This window comes from Chelmon rostratus, chromosome 6, assembly GCF_017976325.1.
Source record: "Chelmon rostratus isolate fCheRos1 chromosome 6, fCheRos1.pri, whole genome shotgun sequence".
In the NCBI taxonomy this organism is placed as follows: Eukaryota; Metazoa; Chordata; class Actinopteri; order Chaetodontiformes; family Chaetodontidae; genus Chelmon; species Chelmon rostratus.
This window is the reverse complement of record NC_055663.1, coordinates 28,042,103-28,064,384: the sequence shown is the minus strand read 5'-3', so window position 1 is coordinate 28,064,384 and position 22,282 is coordinate 28,042,103. Positions and strand designations below refer to the sequence as shown.

The following is a 22,282-nucleotide window of genomic DNA, read 5'->3' as shown; positions in this document are numbered from 1 at the left end:
GTGGATCAGGGTGTGTATACTGGGCTAATGTGTTAGCTGCTGGTCCAGAGTCTGTGGATCAGGGTGTGTATACTGTGCTAATGTGTTAGCTGCTGGTCCAGAGTCTGTGGATCAGGGTGTGTATACTGTGCTAATGTGTTAGCTGCTGGTCCAGAGTCTGTGGATCAGGGTGTGTATACTGTGCTAATGTGTTAGCTGCTGGTCCAGAGTCTGTGGATCAGGGTCGTGTACTGGAGTGCATGTAAGAAAACATCTAACATTAGCATAATGAACATAAACAACAAACATGGCTATTGTTAGCACTCACAGCTGTTGAGCTAGCATGTTAGCATTGGGACATTTTGGCTGCACTTTCTCTGCCATTCTTTTGCCACTAGCTCACAACAGCTTTAGCAACATATCTGCTGAACCTTGTGGAATGAGCGCTCACTGGTGGGCAGGTAGGTCGACAGACAGGCGGGTAAAATATCCGATCATTTCATTTGAGCCAAATAAAGTGATTGGATGGGTTTGTTACAGGCCTGCAACAGCCACAGAAACCAGATTTAGTAATTCGATGAATTGATTGTTGTCAGAACGCAAAGAGAATTTCAACAAACATAACAAAGCAAGCCTCTACAATACGCTAACTGCTCTATCCATCTTTAATACATGAAACTAACAAACGTCTGATTTCCATCAGGTTTGTCATTCATTGAGCTCTGACTGGAGCTCTTTTATGACCTCATTTCGTTGTGCCTTTTTCTATGATGGTTTAATGGCACCAACTGGAGATTTAGCTCCACCAGCTGTTTATCTCCATCAACCAATCAACTGATAAGCACAACAGGAGTGGACGGACACAAGCGTGAATTTGCATTTTCTTCTGATGATTTTCCTTGACACAAACATTTGCACCACGTTTGGATGGAGACTGGCGTCAGGCCTTATTTAAGAGGCTGCAATTGTTTGGGAACAGCTGGAGTCCATCGACTCGTGAGCCAAACAATCAAGCCAAAAAATATTAAAGAGGTTTCAGTTGTTTTTGTTGAATTGGCCATTAAAATACCCATAAAACGAATTAAATATCTACAAAGTCATCATTATGCTCTATTAACCATAGAATAGAGCCATCATGAGGAGATTTAGGTCATAGTCCTCAAAAAAAAAACAAGCTAGACCTATTTCACTGGCAATGTCAGACAATCATGTTCCTTCACAGAAGAAGCCAAATTAATTGTGTAATCATAGCCAGGTGTGAACATGGTTAAATTGATGGTCATGCTAGAGCCTTAGGACACAGCCGTGTGATTCTTTTGAATGTACAAGGCCGATCTTGCTCATTAAGTGAATGGTCACATCAGGGTTTTGTCACTGAGGCCACACCACCAATTGATATAAATTCAAAGGTTTTAGAAGTAGTCTTGAAGCACATGTTGCTCTTTGAGCATGGCTAAGGTGGAGAAGGAGCAAAAGAGCTTGAATAAAGGCAGGAATCTGCTCGAACATTAAAAATGATGGACTGGCCTCCTTAAAGTCCGGACCTCAACCCCATCAAGCAAATTTGGGGCGAGTTGGAAAATAAACTGGACAGATCTATTGTACATTCAAAGGAAAGCCTTTGTCTTGAGTTGCAGAAGGCATGAGAAAACATCAGTGTTGAAGTTTCCAGGAAATATAGAGACTCGATGCCAGAGAGATGTGCTGCTGTAACCGCTCCACAAGGTGGACGTACCAAATATTTAAGTTAAATGTGGATAAAAACAGCAGGACTCACTTAATCTGATATTTGTTGTGCTCAGAGCAAACATCTGCATCTGTTTCATGAACATTATGAAAAGAAATCAAGTTTTGGAGGCAAAAAAGGGTCAATATTTTCACCACTGTATCGATATGAAAAGATTTATTTTTTTGTCAATAACGTGAGCAAACACTAAAGAAATCCAGCTAATGTTATCCTCCTCTTAACAGAAGCATACCTGACTCTGCCATTTCATCCAGCGGACTTTCTCCTCCACCAGCAGCTGCAGGAGCCTCTGCGAGCCGAAGGTCTGGGAGCCCCGCTCCCGGCTGGACAGGATCCGGACAGAGTTCCTCTGACGGGACGCCATGCTGCTACCGGAGGCCTTGGACGATTGGCTGCTCACTCCCACTACTTCCAGTCCGTCGCCATGCAGAGTCTAGGCTGAGAGAGAGCAGAGCAGTTGTTCAGAGTGAATACGTGAAAGGAAGTCTGCCAGTGTCACGAGCGCAGGTCACGTTGCTTCATAAGCCCAACACAAACTGAGATAACAAAGTCAAAAACAAGCCATTCTGGGGTTTCTAGTCAATTTAAGAGCAGCCTCTTCCTGCTGCATCATGGTATTTCTCAACGGAACTAACTGTGTAAGTATCTCAAATGATCTAAAAATATGTCTAGAAGTACAAAGAATATTTTTTAGATACTACGATTTAAAAGGGTCAAAATCACAACTGATATCTTTACATGTAAATTGGTTCATAAGAAGCTGAAACAATCAGTCAACTAATGTTGATGTGCAACAACAGCGATAATCAATTATCATCGTTTAAATCCTTTTACAAGCAAAAATGACAAATACCCACAGGTTCAAGATTCACAAAAGTGAAGATTTATAGGATTTTCTTTGGTTTCTCTCATTGTAAACTGAATATTTTTGGCATTTAGACTGCTTGAATATGTCAATTTAATGGGAAACTGTATGGCATTTTTCTGATATTCTTTTAGACAATTAACTGATTAATCATTAAAAAAATCGTTAGTTGCAGCCCTGGATACAGATTTTTATTCCTACTGGTTATTATGCACATGAGCTTCAGTGTAGAGAAGTAGAATAACCAAAACATCACGAAATGCAGCTGATGAAATAGTCCACACAAAAAACACAAGCAACGAACAGGTTCATCAAGGTTAAAGCTGATTATTTTCAACACTTGACCAGAGGTGAAAGTAAAGGTTAATGAAGGGCTGCAACAATAGTTTTCATTATCGATTCAATTGACAATTATTTTCTCTATAATCAATTCATTCTCTGGTTAACAAAATGTCATAAAATGCTCCAAAACCTACAAAGCTGTTTAGCTACAAAGCTACAGTTTATGATCATACAAGAAGGAAGACAGACAACATTCACACTGAAGAAACTGGAGGACAACAGACAGACAGACAGACAGACAGGTCCTGTCCCAGTCAGGAGTCAAGCCCTGGAGCTTCTGGCTGTGAGGTGCTAACACTGAGCCACCGTGCTTCCCACTGCAATAATAACCCTCCCAGATGATCATTCACTGTGATGTAAAACTGCAGCTGGAAGAAGCTCTGCAATGTAACAGACATCAATAATCTTAATGCGCTCATTCATTTTAACTTTCAAAGTGGTGGTGAAAGTTTAATCAGAACTTTAAAAAAAAACTGTCCTGATGTGCCCTTGAGCAAGGCACTTAACGTCCCCGGGCACTTGAATGCAGCCCACTGCTCCTGTGTGTTTCACTGCATGTTGCATGAGTTTCAATGGTGGGTTAAATGCAGAGAAGTAATTTCCCAGTTTGGGATCACAACATTAAATTACAAAACACTGCCATCAGAGAGTCAGCCCTGATCAGTAGAGCTGGCAGCTTTCCTACAAGGGAAAAGTCCTGTTTCTGTGACCTCCATTAGTTAACTGAATGTTGGTCAACCACAGTTAAATTCACTAGAAAAGCCCTAAATGTTCTGTAGCTAATGCCTGCTGCTGATGACACATCCAACTCGTCAATAAAGTTCACATCTTGATGCTGGAACAGAAGGCATGCCAGCAGATAGGCTGTAGTTAATTTAGCCTCCAGTCAGTGATGCATAGTTATATGCATGCGTAGAACATACTTAGCTGCAGCCCAAATCTGGTCCCTTTTCTCTTTGTGTTTGATCAAATATATCAACAGATCATCCCATGCAAAGCTCGAATAGAGTCCTGGTGACACACACTGCTGAAAACTCTGGACACAGTGGCGAGATGTCACAAATATCAAGCGTGAAAGGAAAAGTAAGTGTGATACAGAGAGACTGCTGCAATTGTTCGGGAACAGCAGGAGTCCATCGGGTCATGGACCAAACAATCAAAAACATTTTGAATTCATTTGAAAAACATAATGTTAAACCAAAGGAATAGTTTGCGCTGTCAAACCTATGTAAACTAATTTTACATTCACATTGACTGATTGTCTGATTGACTGATTCTGTTAACCCCCGTTCGACAGTATAAAACACTCCATGAACTCACTGAGAGTTTCGGACTGTAAATGTAGCTGGGGATGGAAACAAGTGCAAGTTCTGCAAGCCGGTGTGCACACACAGTAACAATTACAGGCAAATACAGTACTTAATACTGTTTGCAAACCAGCAATTTGTCTAAGCAAACACACCAAATTCAGTGTAATTTTCAGGGCAGTTTTAGCATGCGCCCAGGCAGGTTTGGGCTGTTTACAGCTTGTCCTTCCAGAGTTTTGGATCATTTCCTGTTAGGCTACTGCCAGACATCCCAGCATGGGAAGCAGCAAAGATCAGATCTAAACCCCCACAAAGGGAGAGCTCAATCTGTCCAGATAACATTTTGTAAAGCTGCAACAAATAGTCAATTAATCTATTGGGTGATTGGCAGCAGATTGATCTGCAACTATGTCCATAACCTTTCACTGAAGTTCAGATCATTGTTAACAAACCTGCCAGATGTTTGATGGTTCCAGTTTCTCAAATGTAAAAATGTGTTTCTTGTCCTTGTCTTGAATCATAGCAAACTGAATGTCATTGGGTTTTGAACCGTTACTGAGACACAACAAGGCATCTGATGATGTTGCAGCATATTTTTTTAAGAAGGCTGTTATTACACTCATATTGCAGAGTAGCTGTAAGGCGTGTTGAAAAAGATCATATTAGAGCCTCTGCAAACAGCAGTGGCTTAAGTGGCTTTGTACTTACTCAGTACAAATTTGAGTTTTTCCATTTCATACCACTATATACTTATACTCCACTACATTTGTCTGACATCTTTAATAGGTAGTTGCTTTACAAATTAAGATCTTTAACACAAAAAATATGATTTTATAAAACATGTTTTGCTATAAATTTAACTACCCAACAGTTTATGTAAGTACAACTGAAACAATTAGTTGTTTAATCAGTTGACAGAAAATTAATTGGCAACTATTTTGATAATGGTTTAAGTCATTTTTCATGTTGACCAAACAATCGATCAATCAATCAATTAATGGAGAAAATAATCAGCAGATTAATCCAGAATGAAAAGAATCATTAGTTGTAGTCTGATACAAAATAGTTGAAAATGAACCTCAACCAACTCAAACAGTAAAATCCTGCTTTGGCATGAATGCATGAGTAATTACCATTTAAAGACAGACGCAGTAAGCTCAGTTTAGTTCCAACAAAGACAACCAAACACAGATCAACACCATCACAAAGGCTTTCTACAGCCCAGACAGAGCACATCACATTGCACTGCGACTCTATGACACAGCACATCACGTACTGCTTTTAGATTTTGCCATGTCATTTAATTTCAAAGTCTCTGCGATGGCAGCAGTCTGAGAGGTACAGACACAGGATCGCAACTGGAAAAGCACCAGTTCGGATCGGCAGACTGGCTGGGAAACATCGAGGCAAAGCACAAGCTAATGAAGTAAAATCTCTCAACAACTTTCATCAGGCTGTTGTTGACCCCACCTGCTCCAGTGGAGCAGCTCGGTGACCGGCAGCAGAGCCCTGTGGTCACAGTGCTCAGTTCCCACTGTGAATGTTTGGAATTTTTTGGAACAGAGTGAATGTGGAGGAGAGTGGAGCTGAGTTCAATCAACTTACACTAGGAAAAACAGTGTAAGGACAAAACCTTCAATGCCTTAGAAAGAAGGCAAATACAACAAGCGTTTCTTTACAGCTGAAAACATTTCCCATTGTCGAAACTGCACCTAATTAATTAATTCACACTGTACAATACAAAACAGCTGCACTACCAAAATCTCTACAGAAAGAATAAATTCTCTATGACCTCTGACAACAAGCCCAAAGTGCAACCTGCACCTGAAATACTCGAAGGAGCCATGACAAGCATGTATTTCACATGAAATATAAGTTTAAATGATTCCTTCTGATACCAATGTTAATGCTAGTAGTAATTATGACTGAGCTACACCAAATCATCGAACAGCTCATTTCTACACACCCTGCCATTCAAACCCAAAACAGCTGTCTCAAAGTCTGGCTGATGCTTCATTAATTGCACATTGCCTAATAAAAGACAAATGAGCCATTTTAGATGCAAGCAGCACCAAAATAAACACTCGACAGTTAGCATTCTCAAATTTACCTATTCCAAACAAACAAACAGACACCAATTTGTTCCTGGCAGCAGTGTTTTAATCTTACCTGAATGGGTGTGTTTACTTTACTTTGGCTAACATGACACTCAGCTAAATGTTAGTTTTTACAGAACCACTGACAACCCCCTATAAAGTTAATTTAGGTGATGTAAGCTAGCCTTTTAAACCCGTTCAGAGGCAGCTAACCACAGAGCTAAATTAGCCCATTCCGGATATAGTGACCAGCCAACGATTTGGTAAATACAACGCCAGGTTCTTGAGGGTTTCAATAAGATTGGCGTTTACTTACAAGCATAAAGACATTATTAACGTATGCTTTCAACGATATTGATATTTTAAAAATCCAATAAAATAACTGTATGGCCTACCTTCCTTTATCGCGTCGCTCCCCGGCTGTGCCATCATAGGCGTTGCTAACAGGCTATATTGAGTTAACAGCAGCTATGCTAGCTAGTTAGCTAGCTCGGCCAAAAACGGAAAATGTGGCCGCTGCAAATAATAAGCTGTCTGACGCTAACATCGGTGTTTTGCGGTTTTTCTAGTGAACAGCGTCCATTGAAATCAATGGAAAACATTCATATTATCTGAAGGAGTCGAAGAAAAAATGTTTTCTAAGGCATTGGTCCAATGTTTCACTAGCTGCCCGACGCCAAACTGCTACTGCGTAACTAGCTAGCTGCTAGCTACTCACACACGCAGGCTTATAAACAGAACACCGAGTACAACTAATCGAACGCGCCGTAACACAACCGTTCATTCAACAAAAACTTAACGTTTTTTTGAATAATACAGTAACCACATTAAAAATATTTGTGTTTGTGTGTCTGGAAATGTTTCAATTTCTTTGAGATAATGATACAATGAAATGCACTGGGAAATATATTAATTTGCACCAGCAAGAAGCCACTCTTACATTGACTAGAAACCCTGGACATGGTTTCAGTCTGGGTTATATTTTTATTTATTGAAGAAATAAGACTGGGCTCATTATGGAAGTAAGCAAATTCATTCCAGTCATTTAGAAGGCATTTCACTGATACAATCAGCTGTTAGACAGACCCCCCAAAATAAATACACTGTAATAAGACATTTTGAAAATTAACATTGATGGATAATATTATCTCAATATAAGATGGGTTCTTTATTAAGTGGGTAAAATTGCTGATAAGCGAATTTCACATACAAACAAAAACAGATTATGTTTAAGTAAAACTGAAGGGGTCATTTGCAAAAACAAACGTTTCCATTTTTATTTATTTTCCTTAATCATGCTGTGTGTGTGTGTGTGTGTGTGTGTGTGTGTGTGTGTGTCTGTGTGTGTGTCTGTGTGCTCTTTTCAGCAGCAGAGACTGGGCAACACTGTTCCTGGCAGGAAAAGTCCAGTATGTAATTTCTAGAGGAAAGCAGCTTTTGAAGAGCAGAGAGCAGGTCACATTCGAATGTTTCCTGTTGAAAATCAGTTGACTGACTTGCAGAAAGCTTTTACCGTCGTCTTGATGAAATGTCTGACGGGACTGAGACGAGCAGGCTTTCTTTCCTGTGGAGCTCTACAGTTTTCCTGCAGTGATGCTGACAGACGTTCTGCCGAGTGCAGGTGATCCTCACAAACACACTCACACACCTGCACTCAGTGACGCCAGCAGGACGTGAAGTTACTGCAGATTCATTTCACTTTGTATTGCTGCTGTGTGAGTTTTCCTGGACTGTAACCTGCTGCTGTTTGCACAAAGTCAAAGGTATCAGGACTCGTTCTCTTTCAGAGGAAAGACTTTACTGAAGGTGGAGAGTAACAAAGTACATTTTCCCAAGAACTGTACTTCAGTATTTCCATTTCATGCTACCTTATAGTTCTAGTCCACTACCTCTCAGAGAGCATTATTGTACATTTCACTGGACTGCATTTATCTGACAGCTGGAGTCACTGGTTACTTCTGAGATGAAGATTTCACATTAAAAACAGGATCAGTTTCTATAAACCATCACGTGTGGATCAGGTCTGCTTCCTGTCATAGAGTCCAGACTGAACCTGCAGAAGCAGCTTTCAGCTTTTCAACACACAGATCTGCTCTGACTCTCCGTGCTTTTCAATCAGGGCTTCAAACTTTTCTGTTTCTCTTGTATTAAATTACATTTGGGGCTATTTATTCATATCTCACACTGCAGCATGATTTTTACTCCACTGTTTCATCTATTTTAGCTTATTTGTATGTTCATTTTTATGTTAAAATCCTGTTTTAATATGTTTTTAAATTGCTGTGTGTTTCTTTTCTTGATGCCTTTTACATCTATTGTATCATCGTCAAAGATTGATCAGATCAGTGAGGAGATCAGAGGAAAAGATCATTTAATGAGAGCAGAATGTACCTGATGAATTCCTAATACAGACCTAAATGAGTCATCACCAGGTCTACACAGGTACATTAGATAATGATGTGTCACCAGTAAAACCACAGCATCAGCAGTGCATATGTGAGGTAACAGCTAACACGTCTTCTTCTACTGTCCAACAAACAGGCAGGAAACACAACACACACACACAACGTCATGGAGAAAAACACAGCAGAGGCAGGCAGACACACACACACACACATATATATATATACTGTACATACACATACGCAGGCACACACACACACACACACACATATATATACTGTACATACAGATACGCAGACACACATACACATATATATATACTGTACATACACATATGCAGACACACACATACACACTTTCTCACACACACATATATATATACTGTACATACGCAGACACATACACACACACACACACACACACATATACACACACACATACACACACAGACACACACACATATACACACACAGACACATATACATACACACACACACACACACACACACACACACACACACAGCAGGAGTTGTGTGCGGAGCAGCAGGTGACCTCCTCAGAAGTTCTCCTTGTAGAAGTTGAAGCTGAAGTGTTCACACTGAGCTTTGATGACTTTAGCCAGAGCAGGAGAGCCGCAGTAAAACACGTGGACTTTGCCTTTATTCTCCTCAGACACTTTCTGAAACACCTGACACACAACAGCATGTCTTACTGGAGAGCTGAGTCAGGTTTAAACCACACTTAAACCAGGTCTGCTGTAGGTAAGTTAAACCTCGGTTAAACCAGGTCTGCACCAGGTTTCAGTCTAACCTCAGCTAAACTAGGTCAGCTTCAGGTTTAAGTTAAACCTCAGTTAAACCAGGTCTGCACCAGGTTTGAGTTAAACCTCAGTTAAACTAGGTCAGCTTCAGGTTTAAGTTAAACCTCGGTTAAACCAGGTCTGCACCAGGTTTCAGTCTAACCTCAGCTAAACTAGGTCAGCTTCAGGTTTAAGTTAAACCTCGGTTAAACCAGGTCTGCACCAGGTTTGAGTTAAACCTCAGTTAAACTAGGTCAGCTTCAGGTTTAAGTTAAACCTCAATTAAACCAGGTCTGCACCAGGTTGATACAGATGTAAAACAGTTCTCCGTGCTTCTTTATCTTTCTTTTCTCCTGCTGGATTTATACAAAGTTGTTTCTTTGGTGGTTAAATGCAACAATCTGTTCACTTTTAAAGGAATAAAATACACAAACTCTGTACTGAGTAAATAAAATTAGAGCTGAAACCATCAATTGATTCGTCAATCAAAAGAAAACTCAGTATTCCTTCCGTCTTCTATCTCAATAAAATGAAGATCTGAAAGTTTTGGACTGTCAGCTGGACAAAAGGAGGCGTTTGATTAACTAAAGGATTTATCAATTAACTAAAGACCTCCATGAATAGATTCATAAAGAAAATCATCCTTCAACATGCTCATTCCTAGAACGCTCCGGATGAGAGCGCGTCCTCACCTTCCCCCACTCAGGTCGTCCAGGTTGGGTTCTGGTCCTCAGTCCAGTGATGGAGTCTCTCTTCTCCTTCTTGGCCAGAAGGTCCAGCGCCATCTGCAGGCCGATGGCCTTCATGTCATTCTTACTGAGCGCTGACGTCATGTACATGTGCATCTCCAGGAAACGACCTGACAGACAACAGAGCTTTATTTCTTTCTGCACGGCCTTTGTTTCTTTACGTGTCGCTCAGCTTCCTCCTCATCTCTTTTATTTCCCACCTTCTGGCTCCTCGTCGGCCTGGTCCATCTCCAGTTTGGTCAGCAAACTGACGAACCATTCAAACGATTTCTGGTCTCTGTTGATCCAGATGAAGTCCACCTGCAGGGTCCAAAACAGACTCATGTCCTCGTCTACTCACATCAAACACATTTTCTCAATGACTTCAGGAAAACGTGATTAGTGCTGCGGCCTTCGCCTCGGGGCTGTTTTCTTACTTTGCGAAGCTTCATGTCGCTGTCTTTAATGTTTTCACACCACGAGTAGTTGCAGTTGGGACAGTTCTGCTTCCTCCTGCGATATCTGTACCAGAGAAGCACATACGATACATATGAAGGTAGTTCCACACATACAGTACATGAAGAACTCATTCGTTCTTATAGAACAAAGGTCTGCCCTTTGATCCATCCTCATGTAGACCAGCTCAGATCCCCTTCGGCGTCCTCCATGTTGAGAGACAGAAGCTGTGCAGTGTGGATGTACGTAAACTCATCAGAACGCAGTAAAGTAGGTAAAGTTCACGTCACTATCCCTGAACTCTCGGTTCTCTGACTTCATCTGATCAACAGTCCAAAAACCCAAAGACCTTCAGTTCCTGATCTGATCAGACCAAGAACACAAACCTGCACCACTGAGCAGCAGAGAACTCTTCAGCGTCTCTGCTTCAAATGCCTGAAATCAGAAACTGATTATCACTGACAGTTCATTCATTATGTTTCTGTGGGTCAAACTGAAGGACCACTTACTACCTTCCAGAGCTTTCGACCATATCACACAGCTCTATGTCCTGGTGACAGATCTGCATGCTGGGCCCACACAGACAGGCGGATCCACGGCAGCTGCTGAGCTCCCGCATCATCAGATTGATCTCCATGACAACTGAGATAAACCGATGAAGACTGTGTGATACAGCTGAGAGCTCAGGAAAAAAGGCCTCAATTGCCATTTAGTCTTTTCAGCAACTCATCTGAAGCATGCTGGGAAATGTGGTTTCCCTAAGTGAACCGAAGGAGGCTGTTCTACCCGCTGCCCCTGCCCTCTGAACCAGAATCCTGAACCAGGACCACAGTGGAGTGAGAGTCCGGTCTCACCGGTACATGATGCTTTGCAGGATGGAGGCGAATGGCGTGATGCCGATCCCGGCCCCGATCAGGACAGCATGCTCAGAGGCAAAGATCTGTCTGGTAGGAGTCCCGTACGGTCCATCTACATAACACTGACACAGAACAGAGAGCAGAGCGTGTGAAGACCACGAGACCACAGGTGCACACCGTGAGGCGAGGAGGCGCCACAGTCGGGCTGTTTCAAATCCGACACTCAGATGAACGATGAGTTTGTTCATGTCCTGACACTTTTGCTCACCTTGATGTTGCAGAATCTGTGATTCTCACCAAACTTGGCAGAAACCTGCAGTTTAAACAGCAGAACCAGCTGATAAAAGTTAGTTTTCCTGTTTGAAAAGTGACGCAGCCGATATTCGTTAACAAACTGAAGACGCTCTTGACCTCTCTGAGCGGAGGAGCCTCTCCTCTCTCCGCCGGGCCCGGCTCGTCCGGAAGAGGCTCCGCCGGCCCCGGAGACCCGGACATCGGGGCCGGGTCCGCATCGGGCCGGGCGCCGCTCTGACGGTACATCATCAGCTCGATGGCGTCGTCCTCATTAGAGGCGACTGCTCCGTTACAGTTTGTAGAGTTAAACAAGTCGTCCTGTAAGAAACTCACAAGTAAGACAGTGTGTGTGCATGTCTGTGCGTGTGTGTGTATGTCTTTGTATTTCTGTGCGCGTGTGTGTGTGTGTGTGTGTGTATCTTTGTATTTCTGTGTGCGTGTGTGTGTGCAGGTCTCTGTGTTGAACCTGGGCCTTCCTCAGCTGTCGGTGGTTCCTCAGGCTGGTGGCCAGCCTCTTGGGACTGATGGTCTGGCTCTCTGGTTGTCTGAAGTACTCGTACAGGCGGTTGGTCCACTGACCCATCGAGCGGATGTGAAGCCAGAGAGAATCTGCAGGTCAAAGGTCACAGCGGTGAACCTGTGTCGCCCTGATTTTGGCCTTGAAGGCAGTCAGTAGAGGTGTGTGTCTGCAGAGATGCTGCACTCTGCCTGAACTGTCTTCTTCTGCTGTGTTTGAGACGTTTCTGGACGTCAACATTTGGGCTGCGGGTGTGTCGCCCCCAGCCAATAACAATGTGCAGAGTGTGAGGGCGGGACTTAAATAACGAGGGACCGAGAAGGTAACATCTCTGTCTCCTTCTCTGTAGCGACATAAAATAATCAGAGAAAAATGTTTTATTTCTATGACTCACTGCTTTGTCTTTGTCTCTGTCTCTGTCTGTCTGTCTGTCTGTCTCTCTCACTCTCTGTCTCTCTCTGTCTGTCTGAATCAATGCTGCTGTCAGTCAGAGCAGCAGTTCACTAACATGCTTCAGTGTAAAAGGTGTGTGCGTGTGTGTGCGTGTGTGTGAGACAGAGCTCAGGTGTACCTGACTGCTCTGGGGCGCTGCTGATGGTGAACGGATGCCACTCGTACTTTGCTATCACTGGGATGTTGATGTAGACGTAATCTCCAGGTTTGAAATGGAAGAACTGAGGACGTTTGATCACCAGGTGAGTCACCTGCACACAGACGGAGAAGCAGCTGAAATCACTCCTGACACACCATCAGACCTTCATCCAGCACAGGCTCTCATCTTATTCAATATACACAAGATAATCGAGACAGAACTTCAACATCGACCATTTCTCAACTTTAGGTCAGTAAACATGTTACTGCTGCCGGAGCTCGCTGAGCAACTGGCGTTCAGATCCAGTGCTGGGATCTGTCAGAGCTCCGCACCATAATCACACCAGAAACAAGAGAACACACGGATATATTCAAGTTATGAAGTACAACAAGTACAAGTACTGCATCCAGCAAGAGTAATAAGATTCATGTGTTGTTGTCAAAGCAACATGCCCCGAGCCATCATCCAACAGATCTGAAATCAGCCAATTATCAGCCAATGATAACTGTACACCTGCTTTAGGTGGACGACACTGGTGGAAAGGAAGTAAGTACATTCACGCAAGTACTGCAAAAAAGGAAAATTCTGAGGTACTTCTACTTTATTTGAGTATTTCCATTCTATGCTATTTTATACTTCTACTGCAGTACATTTCTACTCAGATTATTAGTACAAAAGATAATGAAGTCATAAATGTTGATATTTTATTACAGGTTAAACCTTAAAGTGATGAACACATTAACGCATCAATAATTACAGTCCAATCATATAATATCTTATTCTTAGTACTTTTACTTTTAGTACTTTAAGTATACATTGATGTAGTGTTATTGATGTCAAGTTGTGACTGCAGGACTTTTACTTTTACTAACAGAGTATTTCTACACTGTGGCATTAGAACTTTTACTGAAGTAAAGAATCACAGTACTTCTTCCATCACTGAGTCTAAATAAGCTTTCTTCTAAATGGAAACAATGTTGCCACCACTCGGACCAATCAGACACAAGATCCTCCTCTCTCTGGTATCCAGAGAGAATATCACAGTGTGGAGCACAGGCATCGACAGATCACACCTGGCCTGTCATTTAAACTGTAACATGCCTTTAAAGTGAAAAACATGTGATGTGGAAGCAGCTGTGACACTGAATGATTGGTGAACAGGTGACAGGTGACAGGTGACAGGTGTCGGCAGACTCAGTGTTCGTCACCTTGGACGGCAGCAGGTTGACCTCCACGATGTAGAGACCTCCCATACGAGAAACAGCGATTCCCACGATCTTCTCCAGCAGGAAGACCAGACCGGGAACCACAAACCATTTCCAGAAGTTTGCACAGTGAACCATCAGCAGAGACCAGACCCACACGTAGGACAGGTGAGACCAGTAAAACACCTGGAGGACAAACAGGATCATCCAGTCAGCTGTTTGTTAACACTGTGTGCGGCTCCTTCATATTGATCCTAAATTGAGAGGAGTTTGTTAATTTTTCTGTAGCACATACAATAGATATAAATTTAGGTAGGTTCCCCAACTAGAACAGGGTTCAAACAAACAGTATATGTCCACTTTTTTCAATGCTTAAATGCAGTAAAAACATCTTTTTTGTGTATTCAAAATTCTTTTATTTCATCAAAACAGCAACAAAATTGGTTCACAACCATTACATTGTAACAACAATAAGAACAGGGGTTCTTTCACTTTGACCGGTCCGACGAGGAACCAGTGCTTGCAAAAGGTTCCTAGGTGTGTGTTTAATAAGCACAAACCGGCATTAGAGGAATGCAGCGTGATTTGGCTTCAATGTGGATTAAAGCGGTGTGATGCGATTTCTCGACAATAGACGTTAAGGGGATAATGCCGTCATTATTACACACTTCAGCAACACGGCGGAGAAAACGTGGTTATTATTATAAGTACTTGTATAGCGTCCTTCAGTCTTACTTCAAAGTGTCCGCTGCGTCGCACGAAGGTGCTGGAGCAGAGCACCATGAGGCAGATGACGAGCTGCAGAACGACTCCGGTCACTGAGGCCGTCCCCTTCACCCAGCCGATCCCCGGCCTGGTGGTCAGCAGGTACTCCCACAGCCTGAACTCCCCGCTCTGAGAGAGCTGCACTGCAACACAGCAACACACAGCAACGCACACAGCAGCACACAGTGACACACACAGCAAAACACAGCAACACAAAGAGCAACACACACAGAGCAACACACATCAACACACATAGAGCAACACACAGCAACACAAAGAGCAACACAAACAGTGACACACAGAGCAACAAACAGCAACACACAGCAACACAAAGAGCAACACACACAGAGCAACACACAGAGCAACACACAGAGCAACACACACATCAACACACACAGAGCAACACACAGCAACACAGAGAGCAACAAAGAGCAACACACACACAGAAACACACACAGAGCAACACACACAGCAACACACAGAGCAACACACACAGAGCAACACACAGCAACACACACAGCAACACACACCAGAACACACACAGAGCAACACACAGCAACACACAGCAACACACAGAGCAACACACACAGAGCAACACAGAGCAGCACACAGCAACACACACAGAGCAACACACACAGAGCAACACACAGCAACACACACAGAGCAACACACACACAGCAACACACAGAGCAACACACACAGAGCAACACACACAGAGCAACAAGCAGCAACACACAGACCAACAAACAGCAACACACACAGAGCAACACACAGCAACACACACAGAGCAACACACACATCAACACACACAGAGCAACAAACAGCAACACACAGCAACACACAGAGCAACACACAGCAGCACACAGAGCAACAAACAGCAACACACAGAGCAACAAAGAGCAACACACACAGAGCAACACACACAGCAGCGCACAGCAACACACAGCAACACACACAGAGAAACACACACAGCAACACACACAGCAACATGCACAGCAACACACAGAGCAACAAACAGCAACACACACAGAGCAACACACACAGCAACACACAGCAACAAACACAGAGCAACACACACAGCAACAAACACAGAGCAACACACAGGAGGAAAGTCATGAAAACCTTGAACATCTGGACTGAAGTCCCGCTCAGTCCCACATCGTGATCGTCTGATCAGCACTCGGTTTGTACCAAAGTTGAAGATGTGAGCGGTGGTGTGGACCACCGTGTAGCAGAGGATGGCGTAGCCCACGATCTGGTGCAGCAAGATGTTCTGGTCCAGAGGCAAAACCCGCACCACCCACGTCGCCCTCAGCCAGGTTAAACAGCGACGCAGCATCAGCATCTGCACACACACACACACACATACACACACAAACGCATATATACACACAGACACACAGACACACACACAGACACACAGACACACATGGACATGTGTTTCCATCAGTTTGGGGACATCACATAGACATAAATTCATTTCCTGGAGACTTACCATAACCTTAACCACTACTCACCTAAACCTAGACCTAAACCTTAATTACTTTTAAACCAGTGACTGAATTTTCTTTAGAAGCTGAAATAATTCATATTGAGATTTGAGTCAGTTGTTCATTCACACCTTAACATAAATAATGATATATCTATATTAACTCTCTCTATATATCTATATCTATATCTATATCTATATATATATATATATATATATATATAGAGAGAGAGAGAGAGAGACAGAGATGTATAGTGGTATTCACACGCCTTCGTCTGCAGGTCTGAGCTGCTGCTGCTGGTTTTTTCCTCTCTGCAGGTTTTCAGGCGTTCAACTGGTCTATTGAGAACCAAAAAGCTCCCCCTGGTGGAGAACCTGAAGCTTGTTTTGTAGGTTTTTGTAATAAGACCTACCTGTTCACCCCCAGTGTTCCCCTAACATTTATTTTCTGCCCTACGCTGCCCCTCATTGGCTGGTACTCGCTGCCGCTGCGGGCCGGGCTGGTTAGGTTCAGGCATGGGGCGTGATGATTGGTTCAGGTTAGGGCCAGAATGTTTTTTTCATATGTGTGACTGTATCTTTATTTATCTTTGTTTCTGCACTGGAAAACACATTCTGCTCCTTAAATAAGGTTATTACTGTCATTAAGAGCAGATGTTTTCATGTGGAACAGCCTGAAATTAAGACCCCCCCACCGGACTCGTACCATGACAAAGGTGCAGTTGAAGTTGAGACACTGCCCGCAGCCTTTGGCCACCATGTACCAGGCCCCCCCCTGTCTGTGCTGCAGCACGGCCCCCGTGAACAGCAGCAGGCTGAGGCAGGCGTACAGACACAGGAACAGCAGCTTCCGGCTGTTGTTGTGCCAGTAGGCTCGAGTCAGGTAGCGCGGAGCGTGACGCTTCTTCTGATCCAGATCAGGAGGCTTCAGCCAGTTCGCAGCACTGAGGAGAGGACGGGCGACAAAATGAGCCACAACACCAAAAGACCAGACCACGTGAGTCCAGCTCAGCCTCGTCACTGGTTACCAGTCAGGCTGAGAGTTAACATGTTGCTGATCAAACTTTAAACCACTTCAGGGTTCAGCTCCCAGCTGGAGCCTCAGATCCAGATTAATCTGCTAATCAAACAAGATCCAGATATTATCATTTCTTCTTCTTGATGCTGCAGCAGACTGGACGTGACAGCTTTAACCTCCGTGGAGAAAAGCAGAATTCATGAATCAAACACGTGATGGGAATAATGAATGAAAGGACGCACTGGGAATGAGGGCAGACAGTAAACGTCTGTGCTGGCTGACCTGATGGTGAGGTTCTCCATCACCTCGGGGAAGTTCTCCAGCTCCGCTTTGAGCTCCTCGAAGGTGATGGCGCCACTGTTGTCTTTATCGGCCGACTCGAACAGCGCCAGCGTCAAGTCGTCCAGCTTCTCCTCCGGCAGAGAGATGGCGCTCTCACGCAGACACGACTTCAGAACAGTTCGCAGCTCGTCGGGATCGATGGAGCCGCTGCCTGCAAGAGAACCACCTCCGTTCAACACGAGGCTGCAATGAGTTCACTGACCTCACCGCAGTTCCTGGCCAGCTTCCTCCCATAGCTACTGCTGAGTTCACTGAACAGTGACACAACTACAGATTTACAGACACCAAGAAGGCTGAATGTCCTGAATACACTAGATAAAAACATGATCCACATGACCAGAGAAGTGTCTGAGAATATTCCTGTTCTTGAACACGTCTCCAGTTTCCTCTGGTGGACTGTGGTGGAGCAGTAAAGTCTTGTTGGAGCAGATAATCAGCCCCTCGGATAAAGTCCTGTCAATAACTGCTTTCAATCAGGTTGAACTATTAAAATGAAAGAAAAGTCTCAGCTAGCAAAGATTTTTATTCATCTGATGCTACAATCAGTGATGTAAACAGGAAGTCACTGTAGCTTCACAAGCTAGCATAAAAACTACAGTTTTAGAGGCTAAAGGCTAAATCTTTGTAAACGTAGGTTTTAGTTTTATTTCTGTCTGCATACGAGAAATCTCAGTTTCACAGTTAGTGTTCATACAGTTTAATAAGAGAGGGAGATGTCTGATTATGCTAAGCGAACATTTACCCATTTGATTAAATGTTATTAGCGTAATGTTGTTATTTTAGTGAGATGTTATCCAAAATCCTTATTAAACAGCATTTATCAAGTTTCAGACATGCTGACTGCACCCCTTTACTCGAAGCTGCTCAGATATTAGCATGCTAACATTAGCTTTGTCAGTTAGCTACACACAGCTACACCTGCAGTTAGTGGCTGTAAATATTCACTAACAGCTAATTTCTATGGAAGAACTGGTGTGTGAGCTGCAACCTGTTGGAGTTCAGTGATAATAAAACTAATCTTAGTAAAACTGACAACAGATTCACACGTTTGAGTGAGACGAGAAAATAAAAGTGCATCATAACTCTTGATTACTCTTATATATTTTATTTAAGGGTTCCTGCTGAAGACATTAATCTTTAAAGACTCCTCACAAATATCTAGTTTCATGTTAAAGAGGTTCAGTGATCTCCTCAAACAGCTGCTCGCTGTAGTTTTTGTCAGACAAACAGGAGGAAATAGAGCTTTTGTTGGGACTATTTTCAGCGGCAGATGAATCCACATTTGGTGCTGCAGTGAGTGTTTGTGGCAGCAGGACGGGGTGTGTGTGTGTGTGAGTGTGTTTGTGTGTGCTGGGTCGCTGACCGTCCACATCGTAGACCTGGAACAGGAACTTGAGCTTGTCCGTCTCGCTGCCATGGATCAGGAGGTCCAGAGCCTCCAGCAGCTCGTCTAGACTGATGGAGCTGCTGCCGTCTGAGTCGAACAGCGCGAAGAAACGCTCTGCAAAGAAAGACTGAACACACACACATTATAACACATCTCATGACAGTGGCCACATTTCACAACCAGGTCAAAAGACCTGAGTCCCCTGAGCAGATCCAGTCTGCTCTGGTCTTTCCTATAGTGCATTTGTGTTGTCAGTCCAGTACAGCTTATTATTCAGATGAACACCTGTAAGACTCCACCATCTCACTGTCTGTTCACTGGTGGAGGAGGGCAGTGTTTCACCTGCAGAAGTACTAAGTGGAGTACAAATACCTGGGCATCCACCTCAACAATAAACTGGATTGGTCCACCAACACTGATGCCCGGTACAGGAAGGACCAAAGTCGTCTCCATCTTCTGAGAAGACTGAGGTCTTTTGGAGTATGTAGGACGTTACTGAGGACTTTCTATGACTCTGTGGTTGCATCTTTGGTCTGCTGGGGCTGTGGAAGCTCTGAGAGGGACAGAAAGAGACTCAATAAACTGGTCAGGAGGGCTGGCTCTGTCCTGGACTGCCCTCTGGACACCACTGAGGATGTAGGTGAGAGGAGGATGTTAGCCAAAGACCTTCTGCAGGTAGCAGTTAGCTGACTGTGAATTTGAGGTCTTCAGTACAGAGGGTGAAGAGGAAGAGAGCTAGGGCTGCAGACAACCATGGACCCCCAGTCCTGCATCCCCACATAGTACCTGTGTACTTTTACTCCAGTAGGGTTTTTCATGCGGGACTTTTACTTGTAATGGAGACTTTTTACTTTGCTGTACTGCTACTTTTACTCAAGTATCTGAGCACTGCTTCTTCCATCACCGTCTTTCTCACCTCTTTGACCTTCAGAGCTGTTTTGAACTCATCGATGTCGATCTCTTTGTCGTCTCCAGCGATGCTCTCGAACTGCTTGGTCACCCACTCCAGCCAGCGGGCATCCTCGTCCAGACTCATGCTAACGGCTCGGCTGCTGCTGCTGACGGACACAAACCGACAGATTTGAGTCCAGATTAGCAAAGCCACCGTTCAGAAAGGTGCTGAGGACAGATGGAGCAGAGTCCATGTGGATCTGATCCTAACTTCACTGACAAGGAGTCTGACCGTGCTCCTCTGAGCTCCTGGGGGTCCAAACTTTTGTCTACAAAACTTTATGTATATATCATGTACAGACAGGCTGAGGTTTGTAGATGTTTTATGTCCGTAGACCCTGAAATATTTGACTGAAAATTCAGTTATTCAAATTTTTAGTGACTTTCAGTTGAGATAAAAACTAATTTAATAAACTAATTTTCTGCTGTTTGTGTGAATGAAAAGGAAAACTTTTGATTTGCATCGTTATAGCTGCCTGTCATTTTCTTTGAATTTGGGTTTCTGGCAGTTTTATATTTAATCAAACTGAACAAAACGAGACGTGAGACTCGTTAGCGCTGAAACCAAAAGGAATCCGTGAATGTGAAACCAGAACAGACTAAAAGCTGCTAAACACCTGAATGAACCTGATGAAGCTGGACTCCAGGTGTGTTTCTGTACCTGGGAACACACCTGAGTGTCAAACAGACAGCGTGGACATGAACACTTCCGCCATGCCAGCGGCTCTGTGAGGCTGATCTCAGAGCTGTAGGACTAACGTTTAGCAGGAATAAAGGTCAAAGAACAGAGGCCTGCGGAGGCCCACAGGTGATATTTACAGGTGGGATTCGTTCTGTGTCTGAGCTGCAGCAGCAAACCGGCAGGCTGCGCTCAGCCAAAGGCCAACCTTCACCAACAGCTGAAGTCCTGCGGACGTCCTGCTGTATTCCTACAGAGACCGCTATACACAGCCTGCAGCAACATTTACCATGTTGCCATGGAGACGTCAGCCACAGAGAAAGAACACACACACACACACACACACACACACACTGTGGCTACAAACTATCTGTTAATGGACACGTTCAGACGAGACAAGAGACGCTTTCATGTCAAAAATCCTCCAAATGTTGATAATGAAATAAAAAGTCACCTTTCCTTCCTCTTCTCATTACTTGTGATGAAAACACGTGTTTGTGGTAAACAGTTCAGGTGCTTTTCTCCCAAAAAATGAAACACTGAAGCCCGAACAAACGTCAGATGGAAGAGAAACAGCTCACATCATGAGAGCTGCAACAACTAACGATCGTTTAACTGATCAATTAATCTGCTGATTAGTTTCTTGATGGATTTGGTCAATAAAACGTCAGCTAACGGTGAAAAATGCTTACTAAAAGCTCCAGAGAACAAAAATAAAATAAGACCAAAAACAGAGCAACTTCTCACATTTGAGAAACTGGAACCATCAAATGTTGATTTTTGCTCGACAAAACTGACAATTAGTAAAATAATTTAGTTTTTAATCAACCAATTGATCAATCGATGAATTGTTGCAGCTCCACAGGACGTAAAGTCACAAGCTGCTGAACAACTGCAGTAAAAACAGAGAAAGAAACAATCAGACATCCAGTAATGAGTCAAAGTTTTACCTGCTGCAGAGAAAGCTGCTCGTCCTCAGCTCAGACTGCTGATATCCTCAGCTCAGTGTTCCTCTGAGCCTCCTCTTCTTCACCTCCTCCTCTTCGTCAGAGGTTCAGTCGGCGTCAGCTGGAGCTGACAGACCGCCGCCCACTGAGCTCTAAGCTGATCCACGTCTGCGGACAAACCGGGAGACGACATGACAAGCACTGAATCCAACGAGCAGCAGACAGTGAGAGAGTCCAGAGGCAGACCTGAACCCAGTGTGTCAGAGCCTGAACCCAGAGTTTCAGAGCGTGAACCCAGTGTTTCAGAGGCTGAACCAAGTGTTTCAGAGCCTGAACCCAGAGTTTCAGACCAAGTGTTTCAGAGCCTGAACCCAGTGTTTCAGACCCTGAACCCAGGTGTTTCAGAACCTGAACCCACTGTTTCAGAGCCTGAACCCAGAGTTTCAGAGCCTGAACCCAGTGTATCAGAGCCTGAACCCACTGTTTCAGAGCCTGAACCCAGTGTGTCAGAGCCTGA

The 22,282-nt window shown here is 43.7% G+C and overlaps 2 protein-coding genes across 3 annotated transcripts in view; both read right to left on the bottom strand.

The window, feature by feature from the left end:
• ambra1b (autophagy/beclin-1 regulator 1b) overlaps positions 1-7,006 on the bottom strand; it is a 32,114-nt gene extending 25,108 nt beyond the window's left edge. Inside the window, exons 1-2 of the mRNA XM_041938720.1 lie at positions 6,732-7,006; positions 1,959-2,164 (exon numbers count right to left, since the gene is read on the bottom strand). Coding sequence (XP_041794654.1) covers positions 1,959-2,090 — 132 coding nt within the window. The 5' untranslated portion in view covers positions 2,091-2,164; positions 6,732-7,006. The remainder of the gene's footprint in view (positions 1-1,958; positions 2,165-6,731) is intronic.
• Positions 7,007-9,295: 2,289 nt separating this feature from the next.
• On the bottom strand, positions 9,296-20,224 carry nox5 (NADPH oxidase, EF-hand calcium binding domain 5). 2 transcript variants are annotated; one of them, XM_041939587.1, is made up of 15 exons: positions 20,105-20,224; positions 19,057-19,315; positions 17,742-17,952; positions 17,148-17,385; positions 16,133-16,297; positions 14,923-15,090; positions 14,191-14,373; positions 12,962-13,094; positions 12,340-12,482; positions 11,848-11,892; positions 11,577-11,701; positions 10,704-10,788; positions 10,488-10,587; positions 10,231-10,397; positions 9,296-9,427 (listed from the first exon to the last, which is right to left on the bottom strand). In XM_041939587.1, the coding sequence occupies exons 1-15, from the start codon at positions 20,222-20,224 to the stop codon at positions 9,296-9,298; spliced, it is 2,274 nt and encodes a 757-aa protein (XP_041795521.1). The 2 variants fall into 2 exon arrangements, with proteins under 2 accessions (XP_041795521.1, XP_041795522.1); XM_041939588.1 differs by having other exon boundaries at positions 19,165-19,315.
• Between the last annotated feature and the right edge of the window lie 2,058 nt (positions 20,225-22,282).

Excerpts from the sequence above, each read along its gene's own strand:
- nox5 (XM_041939587.1), bottom strand. The coding sequence starts at position 20,224 with ATGAGTCTGGACGAGGATGCCCGCTGGCTGGAGTGGGTGACCAAGCAG. Across the intron at positions 17,953-19,056 it reads TTCATCTGCCGCTGAAAATA|GCAGCGGCTCCATCGATCCC; the intron begins GTCCCAACAAAA and ends GTTCTCTTGCAG. Across the intron at positions 15,091-16,132 it reads TCAACTTTGGTACAAACCGA|CTCTCTCAGAGCGGGGAGTT; the intron begins GTGCTGATCAGA and ends GTTGCAGTGCAG.